The 15955-nt window shown below is 43.4% G+C and overlaps 1 protein-coding gene across 1 annotated transcript in view; it reads right to left on the bottom strand.

Annotated features, from left to right (window-relative positions):
- The window catches only part of LOC124121818 (tetraspanin-1-like), a 31210-nt gene that overhangs the window by 8359 nt on the left and 6896 nt on the right, over window positions 1-15955 (bottom strand). Inside the window, exons 2-7 of the mRNA XM_046484895.2 lie at window positions 12024-12114; window positions 8919-9185; window positions 7785-7859; window positions 7216-7323; window positions 4059-4250; window positions 869-949 (exon numbers count right to left, since the gene is read on the bottom strand). Coding sequence (XP_046340851.2) covers window positions 869-949; window positions 4059-4250; window positions 7216-7323; window positions 7785-7859; window positions 8919-9185; window positions 12024-12086 — 786 coding nt within the window. The 5' untranslated portion in view covers window positions 12087-12114. The remainder of the gene's footprint in view (window positions 1-868; window positions 950-4058; window positions 4251-7215; window positions 7324-7784; window positions 7860-8918; window positions 9186-12023; window positions 12115-15955) is intronic.

Genomic DNA, 15955 nt, shown 5'->3' with positions numbered 1-15955 from the left:
CATAATCGCCTCCTACGACAAGTATAGTCGCCTTTTACGACAAGCATAGTCGCCTCTTATGACAAGCATAGTCGCCTCTTACGACATGCATAGTCGCCTCTTACGAAAAGTACAGTCGCCTCTTAGGACATGCATAGTCGCCTCTTACGACATGCATAGTCGCCTCTTAGGACAAGCACAGTTGCCTCTTAGGACATGCATAGGTGCCTCTTACGACAAGCATAGTCGCCTCTTACGACATGCATAGTCGCCTCTTACGACAAGCATAGTCGCCTCTTACGACATGCATGCGTAGCTGAAGATCAACTATATCCTGGACTTTCGTGGGTCTTGTTGAAGTTACTACTTCCATGTGTCGTCAAGTAAAGTCTAATCTGGATATGATTTTGATCTAGAAAATACGCATGTACTTTATAGTGTCATATCCGTCACAAAGGAAAGCCAAATTTCTGTTGCAATTATCTTATGGAACCAAACCCTTATTTGTTCTTGCGGTTTGGGAAGGTCTCTTTCATCCAGAGGCCCCGATGTCGCACTCGACATGAAGTGAAGCAAGCAAGTTAAAGTATGATATGTGTGTCACATTCATAGGCTTTGTTATGACATGAACACGTTGACTATGTCCTAAAGTCAAGGAGTCGAAGATATCTTTCATCAGTGTTCCAGAATCAAGGCCTGTGTTGGTTCACATGTTGTGAGTACTTGTCACAGACTGTTGGTGTGTCTGATCCTATCATAAGCAACGACATGCCCTCCGTCAAGTCCGGCACACCTGAATGATTACTCACCAAACCACCAACATCAGCACACCTGAATGGTTGTACTCACCAAACCACCAACATCAGCACACCTGAATGGTTGTACTCACCAAACCACCAACATCAGCACAGGCGAAGATGATGAAGGTGTCGCCTTTAAAGATGAAGTCCAGGAGAGTGTCAAAGCATCCCTAGGGAGACAGAAACACAGTCAGACGCAGTGACAACACTTAACATGGGGTTGCTCCACAATTGTTTAATCACCCGCATCAGCAGGGCTTTCAAAAGTAATTATGGCAGACATGTGGAGGCAGACACAAATGTGATTTATCAGTAACAAAATGGGCTTTCCTTTGATTCGAAAATGATTTTGTCGCATTTGTATGAAAGCATCCTTCAGAAAAGACGGATGTTTCAATATTCCTTTCACTAATGAGAATGCTATTTGATGCTATTACATAACCAGCTTCCTATTTAAAGAGTTATCACAACTTATTAATCATTTTACTTCGTAGATGCAATGCAATTCAATGCACCCTACAGGAACTCCTCCTTCGTCATCAGGGGTTTCCTCAACGACACAAACACACATAGTGTATCAGTACGCCCTACACACATCATCCACGACACAGACACACATAGTGTATCAGTACGCCCTACACACATCATCCACGACACATACACACATAGTGTATCAGTACACACATCATCCACGACACATACACACATAGTGTATCAGTACGCCCTACACACATCATCCACGACACATACACACATAGTGTATCAGTACACCCTACACACATCATCCACGACACAGACACACATAGTGTATCAGTACGCCCTACACACATCATCCACGACACAGACACACATAGAGTATCAGTACACCCTACACACATCATCCACGACACAGACACACATAGTGTATCAGTACACCCTACACACATCATCCACGACACATACACACATAGTGTATCAGTACGCCCTACACACATCATCCACGACACATACACACATAGTGTATCAGTACACCCTACACACATCATCCACGACACAGACACACATAGTGTATCAGTACGCCCTACACACATCATCCACGACACAGACACACATAGAGTATCAGTACACCCTACACACATCATCCACGACACAGACACACATAGTGTATCAGTACACCCTACACACATCATCCACGACACATACACACATAGTGTATCAGTACACCCTACACACATCATCCACGACACAAACACACATAGTGTATCAGTACACCCTACACACATCATCCACGACACAGACACACATAGTGTATCAGTACGCCCTACACACATCATCCACGACACAGACACACATAGTGTATCAGTACACCCAACACACATCATCCACGACACATACACACATAGTGTATCAGTACACCCTACACACATCATCCACGACACAGACACACATAGTGTATCAGTACACACATCATCCACGACACATACACACATAGTGTATCAGTACACCCTACACACATCATCCACGACACAGACACACATAGTGTATCAGTACACCCAACACACATCATCCACTACACAGACACACATAGTGTATCAGTACACCCAGCACACATCATCCACGACACAGACACACATAGTGTATCAGTATGCCCTACACACATCATCCACGACACATACACACATAATGTATCAGTACGCCCTACACACATCATCCACGACACAGACACACATCGTGAATCAGTACGCCCTACACACATCATCCACGACACAGACACACATAATGTATCAGTACGCCCTACACACATCATCCACGACACAGACACACATCGTGTATCAGTACACCCTACACACATCATCCACGACACAGACACACACAGTGTATCAGTACGCCCTACACACATCATCCACGACACATACACACATAATGTATCAGTACGCCCTACACACATCATCCACGACACAGACACACACAGTGTATCAGTACGCCCTACACACATCATCCACGACACAGACACACATAATGTATCAGTACGCCCTACACACATCATCCACGACACAGACACACATCGTGTATCAGTACACCCTACACACATCATCCACGACACAGACACACACAGTGTATCAGTACGCCCTACACACATCATCCACGACACAGACACACATAGTGTATCAGTACACCCAACACACATCATCCACTACACAGACACACATAGTGTATCAGTACACCCAGCACACATCATCCACGACACAGACACACATAGTGTATCAGTACGCCCTACACACATCATCCACGACACATACACACATAGTGTATCAGTACACCCTACACACATCATTCACGACGCATACACACATAGTGTATCAGTACGCCCTACACACATAATCCACGGCACAGACACACATAGTGTATCAGTACACACATCATCCACGACACATACATACATAGTGTATCAGTACACACATCATCCACGACACATACATACATAGTGTATCAGTACACCCTACACACATCATCCACGACACAGACACACATAGTGTATCAGTACACCCTACACACATCATCCACGACACAGACACACATAGTGTATCAGTACACACATCATCCACGACACATACACACATAGTGTATCAGTACACCCTACACACATCATCCACGACACAGACACACATAGTGTATCAGTACACCCTACACACATCATCCACGACACATACACACATAATGTATCAGTACGCCCTACACACATCATCCACGACACAGACACACATAGTGTATCAGTACACCCTACACACATCATCCACGACACAAACACACATAGTGTATCAGTACACCCTACACACATCATCCACGACACAGACACACATAGTGTATCAGTACGCCCTACACACATCATCCACGACACAGACACACATAGTGTATCAGTACACCCTACACACATCATCCACGACACAGACACACATAGTGTATCAGTACACCCTACACACATCATCCACGACACAGACATACATAGTGTATCAGTACACCCTACACACGTCATCCACGACACAGACACACATAGTGTATCAGTACACCCTACACACATCATCCACGACACAGACACACATAGTGTATCAGTACACCCTACACACATCATCCACGACACAGACACACATAGTGTATCAGTACACCCTACACACCTCATTCACGACCCAGACACACATCGTGTATCAGTACACCCTTCACACACACACACACACACACACACACACACACACACACACACACACACACACACACACACACACACACACACAGATCGATTACCTGGTTAAAGTTGCTGTTTGAAGCGTCAGGAGTTCTTGCACAGGCATCTCCTGTAGTCGGGGCTGTGAACTCCCCTGTCTTACAGCAGGCAATAGGTGCCGTGTACATGTGTGTAGACATCGTTCCATAATTTGCTTGCCACTTCGTCGCCTCCGCGAAGTCTTTGTTGTTGTCAATGCCACAACACTCCAGCTGAAATCACGATCTGAGGGATCAACATAGCATCCCGAACTATAGTACATTACATGAATGTTAGCATGCCCATTTACTTTTTTGTGATCACGTGTTCTAGTTCTTTATTCATTTAATGGCTTTAAAAATGCATTCTGTATCATGAATAAACGGTCGGAGTAAATGGGGATGTAGAACGTCGATGTTCCCAAGCTGGTTCCTGTAGACCTCGCCACTTGAAACAGAATCACGAAATATTGCGATGATTACTTAACGAAGATAACAGCATGTGTGTTAATATGCAAAATGCACATTTAAAGAAATAACAATTTTCTTAGCGATAAACATCACTGAGATTTGATAACGTGGTTACAATCAGACTGATGGGTAAGGTGACTATAGTTAGCACACATCTGCAGCGCTCGTACATCATCAGCACGAACTGAAAAAATACTGCACACATAGTGTTTAAAGTGCTATTGACCAAGGTCACTGCAAAAAATAACCGCTCAAAGTCACCTGACTTTCAATTCCTAACCCATAGTAACCACGTGATCAAATCTAAATGATGATGTTTATCGCAAAAACAATTGACATTTCTTGAAAAGCGCGCTTTGAAATGTTTTTCATTACTGTAAGTAGTATGTATATCGGCGGGGTATCAACTCGCTCCGTCTATTTTTTTTAAACAGGTAAACAGTAGCTATGAGACAACCCATGTATAGTCAGTGATGAGTTACTTTGTAAGTTAGACATGTTGGCATGTGGATCAATCCATTTTACTGCGAACAGGGGTGCACGAAATTAAAATTGAATCTATTATCTGCTATTAATAGCTATATTGTCAAACCATCTGATTTTACTTTCATTCCTTAATTGTGAAAAAAAATCTTTATTTTAATCTTATCCCATTACGAAGAATTTGAATTAAATACATGCATGTACAATGCTATGAATCTCAATTTGAAGTTGTACCCCCCAGACACCCCTATGTACATAGATAGTCTCTCCCAAACATTTATACGGGTCAGTGACCACACGGATTACACTGAGCCGTGGAGAAGCCAGTCATGCATGGTGAAGCTCTAACAATGAGACGACCCGGGTTATAACCGGACGCGGAATGGCTTGTTTTCACTTTGTAAGTATTAGACAACATGTAGCCATTTTCGTTAATTAATCATCGCGATATTTCGTGGTTCTGTTGCAAGTGGCGAGGACAAGAGTGACCACAGCAGGAGCGAGTTATTGTCCGTCCACTGAGGTGAAACAGAACTTCTGTCCACTGACCCAAACAGTCGAGTGTGAAAACAAAGAAGCATATTATAAAAAGAGTGAGTGAGTATGGTTTTACGCCGTTTTTAGCAATATTCCAGCAATATCACGACGGGGGACACCAGCAATGGGCTTCATTGTATCCATGTGGGGTCTCGAACCCGGGTCATGTGCGTGACGAGCGAACGCTTTAACCACTAGGCTACCCCACCGTCACCGGGGTACGTAATTAAAGTCAGATGACAGGCGCATACACATTGCACACGATCAGTTGATACGGAGGAGACGTGAAATCGGGCTTAACGTCGCTTTCAAGAATATTACACTTATATAGCGACGTGCATGCACGTGTGTGTGCATGTGTGGCTGCTTGTACTAGTCCGGACTAATGCCGATTATATAGCGCTAGCCCACTGAGATATCACACTGCAGGTTAACATGAATGCCAAACTCAGACACAGTTTTCTGACTCCGAGCGGACCAGTCCTTGTTTTAGTCCCTTAAAGCCGAGCGCCAGGCAGGGTAACAACAAGTACCTTCATTTAACGTATTTTGGTATGACGCGGCCGGGGATCGAACCCCCGACATTCCGCTCTCCGGGCGGACGCTCTAGTATAAGACCACGTAGGCGGTCGCAGTTGATGTAGACGTTAAGCATGTCATCAATGCGACTACCAACACAAATTACTAGTGTTGCTCCAAAGCTATGTCAGGTAAAACTAAAAGCAATTCTTGTATCGTTTGGTTGCAGCTCCGACAGGTAAGTCCAAGAAGAATTCGGCGATTCGGCGATCGCGAAAGGATGTAAAGAAATTCTATCACAGAAAATTCGCAGAATTGCTGAAATATTGCCATGTTGACTTTTTTTTGTCATTCAATAAACTAATTTTCATTATTTTCAAGGTTTTCTATTAAAGTTCCACTCGAATGATGCCCAAATAATTAGCATGTGGTTCAAGGATATAACATATTGAATCCAGCAGTAAAACGAAATTTGAAATAATTATTCGCACTTTTAAAGATTTGTGTGGTATTATGACAAAATAACCTACGTTTAGACCTAACCAAAAATAAATATCAGTGACAGCAATGCATATTTGTTTTCAAAATTTTGTTTGAGGGATATAGTTTGGTGACGTGTTCTAATTGTTTGGTAAGCGCTATCAAAAACGAGTTTAGTTAAGGGAAAACTTGTATTCATCTAAATTCCAAATAACCATTATATAGGATTAAAGAAACTAATATGTAACTACGGTCGCCACATTTGCAAGATGAATTGATTCTCTCTATATAATTAAACAACCTGTCACTTGCCTGCGTCATCAGTTGATACTCTCTATATAATTATACAACCTGTCACTTACCTGCGTCATCAGTTGATACTCTCTATATAATTAAACCTGTCACTTACCTGCGTCATCAGTTGATACTCTCTATATAATTATACAACCTGTCACTTACCTTCGTCATCAGTTGATACTCTCTATATAATTAAACAACCTGTCACTTACCTGCGTCATCAGTTGATGCTCTCTATATAATTATACAACCTGTCACTTACCTGCGTCATCAGTTGATACTCTCTATATAATTATACAACCTGTCACTTACCTTCGTCATCAGTTGATACTCTCTATATAATTATACAACCTGTCACTTACCTGCGTCATCAGTTGATGCTCTCTATATAATTATACAACCTGTCACTTACCTGCGTCATCACCAAATTGAAGGTTAGTGACGTCACATCTTTTCCATCGAGGCCCTGAAACTCCTTCTGTAGTGTCGTCTTCAGACCGTTTCGGGGGTAGTCAAGAATCTGCAGGACAAATTTAAATATAAAAAAGACGCAAATCTTTTTTTCGCAAATCGATTAAAACGTGATAGCACACGTCGCCACTCTTAACCGTGTGCAGTGGAAGAACTGTGTAGTGATATTTCCTTAATTGACAGCTTCATGCAAACCGTAATTATTAGCGAACAAAATACTGCCTAATATATGAACAACATAATGATATACCAAGTGAGTATGGTTTTACGCCGCTTTTAGCAATATTCCATCAATATCACGGCGACACCAGAAATGGGCTTCCCACATTGTACCCGGGTCTTCGGTATGATGAGGTAACGCTTTAACCACTAGGCTACCCCACAGAATTGACACCTCTGAAGTGTATCTGTTGTGTAATTGTGAGGGTTGAAGAGGAGGAACATCCAGGAGGTTTAACAAGTTTCTGTGACGTACATATATAGATTTATAAGGGGAGAATCATTACTTACCAGACCTCTGTTGAGGACCAGGATGAGGACCAGGGCCAGTTGACTGACAAACAGTAGACCGACTATCACCATGTACTGTGAGCAAACACGTGGAACATTATCAGAGCTGTTAAAGTCAGCTGTGTGAACATCATATTCCTCTCACAAATTGTAACTTAGTTGACATGTTGTAACTGCGAAATATAAACATGTGCATACACTGATGTATGTTTTACGTACATAACTTCGACAACGTAAAACATGTTTTATCTACAATAGTTTAACCCAAAACAGTTGCATATATCAAAACAGACAAAAATGACGACATTGATAAACATTCCAGGTGTAGGAATACATACAGTTACGTGACATAAATCAGGTGATCGTTTAATTTATGCACATAACTGGACACGCCTACACAGTCAGGAGCCAATCAACGGAGAGTGGGATTAAAACAATGTTCATTGGACCTGTCAATTAAGGCAAGAGGCGAAAAGAACTGCAACAGTCAGACTGTAACGAACCGGAAGAAATATGTCCGAGAAAAGGCGCTGTTTCAAATAACATGGTCCTTTACTGCGTGATTCAAACATTACTTCCCTGATTACGGTAAAACACAGTTGGAGAAATGCTAGTTAGAAACGAAACCCGAAGACATGAAAGTTGAACCGAGGCGAGCGGGAAAAAATCAGGCGAGCGAGCCTGCACGTTTGCTGTTTCATTCATTCTCGACCTTCGGTTTCAAAGGGTAGTTTGGACAATGAATATGCATGAAAGTCGCTAAATGTCCTGTGCATGACGATACACGTGAGCAGAAAGGGAGTTCCCTCGACTGTAATATTGGGATTCCCCGACATTCCGCAGTAATGAAAGTAGTGCGCCGCGGTGGGCGTGGCTTAATTTTTTACATTCATTGGGAAATGAATGCAATAACACGTGACCAATTCAGCTAATCAGAATGTAGGAATTTCCATGAACACAACGAAAATTTAAGTATAAACTATTGACATATTTATTTATAAAAACTAATTTCTTCGTTTTTCGTGTTTATACGGAGTTATGAACTTAAACAGCTGTGTGCACACTGCAAAGTTATTATTATTATTATTATTATTATTATTATTATTATTATTAGTCAACACTGTCTCTACTCACACAGATGACCATGCACTTGATCATACAGCAAGCTCCCACGAGGCCGAAGATCCCGATAACCATCATAACAAGCCCAAGGACAATGAAGGCTATAGCCAGACCGCCAATCACCTCGTCCAGGTTTATTTCTGGGAAAGTATTTGAACTACTTGTAAGCGCGTCGGCCTGTGCTTGAACTATTTTCAGCGCGGTGTCGAAGAGCCCGGATACGAATGGCGCTTGTACCTTGACCATGACCCCAGCGGCCAAGAGAGCCACGCCTATGATCTGAAACAGAGTGAGGAAAGTTAAAGAAAAAGGTGTGAGTGTGTGTGTGTGTGAGGGGGGGGGGGGGGGGGGGGGGACAACTATGGGGAACAACTCAACATAGACACTTCCCTCTAAAAAATAACGTCATCCAATTTACGACGTCTTCAATTTTCCGTGAGCATGTTCAAATCTCCAGAAATGATGTCATGATAGAACAATGTTTTATTGTGCAATAAACCTCATTGTTCTTTGCGGTTTATTGTGAATCTATCTTTTATGTTGATAAGTGAGGGAGGTGTATCGTGACCTCTAATTTGAATTATCTGACAGTGTGTCAGCTGGTGGGACAATAGCCGCGAGAACCAGATTGGTGCAACCAACAATTACAGGTATGGTGCTGAGCAGATCTTTCATTATAACCCACAGCTGTGTTCAATAAAATCTTCCCATCTACAAGAAAAAAGTCTGAGTAATATCACTTTTATATCACAACTCATTTCCTTTCTACAATTCCCTCCGGACATTGACCTACCAAAATGACAGAATAAGTATCACAGCTAACATGTTTATTATTGTACAAAAAATACAATCACAGTGTTCAAAACATATTAAATACCAAAGCTGCCACATGTCCTTGTATGTGATATGGTGAATTGAGGTGCGGTGAGGTGAAATGGGGTTTAACGTCACGTCCAAGATTATTGCACTTATATATCGACGTGCATGTATGTGTGTGTGTTTGTGTGGCTGCTTGTACTAGTCCGGACTGATGCCGATTTATAGTGCTAGGTCACTGAGATACCATGCCGCAGTTTAACAAGAATACCCCACTCAGACACAGTTTACTGACTCCGAGCCGACCAGTCCTTGTTTTAGCCCCGTAATGCTGAGCGCCATACAGGGTAACAACAAGTACCATCTATTAACGTCTTTTGGTATGACGCGTCCGGGGATCGAACCCCGGACCTTCCGCTCTCCGGGCGGACGCTCTACCACTACACCACGGAGACATGAGAAGTGTGAACGACCAACTTTTTGTATCGTTTGTTTTCATGATGGCAACATGGACGTGTTGTTCTCATGACCGATGATAGTAGTGAGTGAGTGAGTGAGTTGGGTTTGAAGATCATTGAGATGGGCTTGATAAATTATACGCACAGCAAATAATCCAGCCCAAGAGATTAAAAATCTTAAATATTATAAACCTGAAATAATAATAAGATAAACTTGTAGACACGTTGGCATGTAGTTGATGTCATCGAAAACGGATAGTACGTAGGCCCTAGGGTGGTCAAGTGCTCTAAGTCGCTGGAGACTTATGCGGAGCTGCGTCATGCCGTGTCAGGATCAGGAGTTTGGATCCATTCTTCGTCCTGATAATATTTTTTTTGTCATGACCACGCCAATCCGCGTAGGTTTTACCAAACGGGTAGTCTATATGAAACTTTTCACTCACTCACTCACTCACTCACTCACTCACTCACTCTCCCACTCAACCATTCACCCACTCACTCACTCACTCTCCCACTCACTCACTCTCCCACTCACTCACTCTCCCACTCACTCACTGACTCACTCACTCTCCCACGCACTCACTCACTCACCCACTCACTCACTCACTCACTCACCCACTCACTCACTCACTCACCCACTCACTCACTCTCCCACCCAATCACTTTCCCAATCACTCACTCACTCACTCTCCCACGCACTCACTCACCCACTCACTCACTCTCCCACCCAATCACTCTCCCAATCACTCACTCACTCACTCTCCCACGCACTCACTCACCCACTCACTCACTCACTCACTCTCCCACTCACTCACTCACCCACTCACTCACTCACCCACTCACTCACTCTCCCACTCACTCACCCACTCTCCCACTCACTCACTCACACACTCACTCACTCACTCACTCACTCACCCACTCACTCACTCACTCACCCACTCACTCACTCACCCACTCACTCACTCACTCTCCCACTCACTCACTCACTCACTCACTCTCCCACGCACTCACTCACCCGCTCTCCCACTCACTCACTCACTCACCCACTCACTCACTCACCCACTCACTCACCCACTCACTCACTCACTCACTCACTCACTCACTCACCCACTCACTCACTCACCCACTCACTCACTCTCCCACTCACTCACTCTCCCACTCACTCACTCACCCACTCACTCACTCTTCCACTCACTCACTCACCCACTCACTCACTCTCCCACTCACTCACTCACTCACTCACACACTCTCCCACTCACTCACCCACTCACTCACTCACTCTCTCTCCCACTCACTCACTCACTCACTCACGCACACACTCTCCCACTCTCCCACTCACTCACCCACTCACTCACTCACTCTCTCTCCCATTCACTCTCCCACTCACTCACTCACACACTCACTCACTCACACACTCACTCACTCTCCCACTCACTCACTCACACACTCACTCACTCACTCACTCACTCACTCTCCCACTCTCCCACTCACTCACTCACTCACTCACTCACTCACTCACTCACTCACTCACTCACCCACTCACTCACTCTCCCACTCACTCACTCACTCACTCTCCCACTCACTCACTCACTCACTCACACACTCTCCCACTCTCCCACTCACTCACCCACTCACTCACTCACTCTCTCTCCCACTCACTCACCCACTCACTCACTCACTCACTCTCCCACTCACTCACTCACTCACTCACTCACCCACTCACCCACTCACTCACTCACCCACTCACTCTCCCACTCACTCACTCTCCCACTCACTCACTCTCCCACTCACTCACTCTCCCACACACACACACACTCACTCACTCACTCACTCACTCACTCACCGTGAAGATGAGGCTGAGGATGCCGATGAGGATCCGGCCAAGGATGGAGAGACACTGACACATGGTGGCTTCAGTGTTACAGTACCACTATCTGCAAGTAGAAGTAGTCTTTTAATGGCATGTATATGATTTCTTTTCAATGTGTTTTTAAATGTGTTGATAATTCCGAGTTTCCGAAAGTCTTCTTTACAATCTTCCGACTGTGCGACCAAAATGAGGATTGAGTGGTTAAAATGTCGGACCTTGCACTATGTGTACCGACATGGATTGCTGCTTTGCCCAGGCTGTCTTGGTACGACTGGATTTCTATGTTGACAACTCGTCACGATATGGCTGAAATATTGCCGATGTGACCTTAAATTGTAACTCACTCACTCACTATGTTGACAAAGACATCGATCTCCCCAAGATTAAGGAGCACTAAAACCATATCGCTATATATAGCTACTATATCATTTTGTCTTGATAATGACTTAATTTATTCCAAATGTTACTGTACCTTTGCGTGTGCGCATTGTGATTTCTAGTCAGATAAGAACCACCGCCTCAGGGAGCGACCAGCTAATATTGGGGGGTGGGGGTGGGGCTGGGGGGTGGGGGGGTGGGTGGGGGAGTGCGGATGGGGAGAGAGCTGCAGTTTTTTGTGAGCTATTGTTTCCTGTCACTGCTTCAAAACACGCTAAACCACTGACTTGGTAATTACATGTCATCGCATCCCAATTGCGTGGATCGATGCTCATGATATCAATCACTGGATTGTCTGGTCCAGAGTCGATTATTTATATACCGCCGTCATATAGCTGGAGTAATGCTGAGTGCGGCGTTAAACAACAAACAAACAAACAAAAACAAAACTACCACCACTACTATGTCTGTTACTACTACTAATTATGATGCTACTATTCATGTCATCATGCGAGAGAGAGAGAGCCAGAGAGAGAGAGAGAGCCAGAGAGAGAGAGAGCCAGAGAGAGAGCCAGAGAGAGAGAGAGCCAGAGAGAGAGCCAGAGAGAGAGAGCCAGAGAGAGAGAGAGCCAGAGAGAGAGCCAGACAGAGAGAGCCGGAGAGAGAGAGAGCCAGAGAGAGAGAGAGCCAGAGAGAGCAAGAGAGAGAGAGAGCCAGAGAGAGCCAGAGAGAGAGCCAGAGAGAGAGAGAGCCAGAGAGAGAGAGAGAGAGAGAGAGAGAGAGAGAGACCTTGCAGTGCTATCAGATATGGAATTGTGTAACGTGTCGGTGACGACAGTTACCGCTGCTACAAAGTTCTGAAATGCGTCTTTGATGTTTCGCAGCTGCCTGTTTGCTCTGTTGACCTTGTGTTATTGTGTCTTACTTCCTAGCTACGCAAGGGTAGACCATTCACAGCGGGTCCTACACTATCTGCTTTACGGGTGGCGATTGTCACCAGTGTTCCTTCTTCCAAGAAAGTCCACCCCTTTCTCAGACATGCAGCCATTGCTAAGGTCCACGACCCCCTCAACATATATTCTACTTATAAACCTATTCATTGGGATCGCTATTAAGTAAGAGACTTCTTTCTATAGGCATTAAAACCTATTGTGAGGTTTTACTTTCCAGTCGGGTTAAATCTCATAAACAGGGACGTTGTAATGTCCCTGGGATTTTATATAATATCCCTGGAATTTTATAGGATATTCTAGTCATATTTGCTATAATATCCCTGGGATTTTATATAATGTCCTGGGTATTTTATTAATGTAACTTCCGTTCAGATTGAAACCTGTAATGAAATGTAAAATCAAATGACAAATGTTTTCTTTATATTCCTGAGAATCGAACTCGCAACCTCCATATCTGTAGCCCAGTAAGTGTACCACAAGGCTACAGAGGTGTTGTGGGCCACGTTGTTTTTCAGAATGTCCATTTCAAGATCCAAACGCCAGCAACAGATATTTTACGCGCGTTTCCTAAGGTTCATGGAAAGTATGTTCGAAACATAAAAATGTTGATAAATGTTTTTTGAAGTTTCTTTTTTCGGTTTATAAGTATGGAAAAACACTTTCCCTCGGTTTTGGTAGACAGAGCATGCCCTGGGCTTCGCGCCCTTGGTTTTTCCCGACCCCCAGGGCATGCTCTGTCTACCAAAACCTCGTAAGCGTGTTTTCTCCAATACATAATGGAACATTCATAGGACGTCAGCAGCGTATACGGGTACATCGGCCGTAATGAATAGGGTATAGCCTATAGAGTAGGTACCTCGAGTACTTTGTATACCACTGTTACAGAGTTCTGCATTTGGTCAGATATTCTGACGGTTCACCGATACAATACTGGATATATTAACACTTTGACGTCATATATATGTATACCCCGATCGAAACGTTTGATAAAACTAATATCACACAATTTTCCTATAAATTTAAAGTATGCATTTCTTTTTCTAATCGATTTCGTTTTTAACCTTTTGTCTACGTCCTTGACTCTGGCTAAAATATTCTTCAACCCATGAAGTGTGAAATGCATCTTTACTGCTTCCTAAGGAAACCTAGACGGGACATTGTCGCGTTGTCGCTCGTCGCACTCGAAAAAACAAGCAAAACGTGTTAAAATCAGTTAAAACGAGACAATACAACAAGGCGACAATGTCCCTTCTGGGATGCCACAGTTCTTGTTGAGGTAGACTATTTTAGTATCTGTGTGAGATGCAAGAAGCTGGCAGAATGAACGATGGTGCCATGAGGACGACAACACTGACTTCAGCACGTACGTTGTAGCGCAATGACCGACCTATTTACGTGTTGGTTTGTTTTCATCGTCAGGGATTAAGTAAACAGCAACCTTTGTTATTAATCCCTCGGTGTTATCATTGACGCACAGGCTTATCAGATAATCCACCAGTGAAAGACCGACTAAAGACAAAGATTTAGTTGACCTGAAATAATTTTTATTGTACATGCCGCCATGTGAGGGGGCATCTAGTTACTATCTTATAACAACTGCTCTACAGTTCCGGGCAAAAAGTTTTTACTTTATTTACCATAACTACTGCGGAATTGTAATCGGATTATTTGCGCCACAATTTTTATGCAAATCCAGTGACAAACATATGCACTGTATTTTGCAAATGATCGGATCTAATAACATACTAATATAAATATGAGTCCATTTTATCATGTACACACATGCAAAGGCAAGTCAATTTTTCACGGGAAATAACACGGCAACATATGATACAAGTAAGTTAGAATAGGGAATTGCATTAGACACCACAGTCAGAGAAATTCAATGCAGTCGGATATAGAACTGTGGAACGGGTCGGTGATTGGCTAAGGCAGTAACATGCAAAATTGGACTGAAAAGCGTCAAAGAAGTTTCGCAGCTACCTCTTTGCTCTGTTGACCTTGTGTTATTGTATCTTACTTCCTAGCTACGCAACGGTAGGCCATTCACAGGGAGGTCATACCCTATCGGCTACAGGTGGCGATTGTCACCAGTGTTCACACTTCCAAGAAAGTCGACCCCATTCTCAGACATTCAACCATTGCTAAGCTCCACGACTGTTGGGAAGACAAGCCAATATCACTTATTGATTGATTCATCCTGATATAAGTCCATTTCAAATCTTTACTAATATGTAAAGGCGATCCAGTTGTTCACCTGAAATGACACCAGAACATAGGCTATCTGACACCATTTTTGTTATTGATGCGTCAAATTTAGAAATGTTCAACCATAAACTCTTTGAAAACTTTAATGAGGCCATGAATGTTGTAGCACCTATCAAACAATTTTGTGCACATATTGAAGGCAGATATATTATCTTAGTATCTTGATGTTTATGTCACTGAATCTTTATGTTTGTTTTTTTGTTTAACGCCGCACTCAGCAATAGTCCAGCTATATGACGGTGGTCTGTAAATAATCTGGCCTGGACCAAACAATCCAGTGATTGACATCATGAGCATCGATCCACA

The sequence above is a fragment of the Haliotis rufescens genome, unplaced genomic scaffold (genome assembly GCF_023055435.1).
Source record: "Haliotis rufescens isolate VD_foot unplaced genomic scaffold, xgHalRufe1.0.p SCAF_10, whole genome shotgun sequence".
In the NCBI taxonomy this organism is placed as follows: domain Eukaryota; kingdom Metazoa; phylum Mollusca; class Gastropoda; order Lepetellida; family Haliotidae; genus Haliotis; species Haliotis rufescens.
This window is presented reverse-complemented; position numbering and strand designations above follow the sequence as displayed.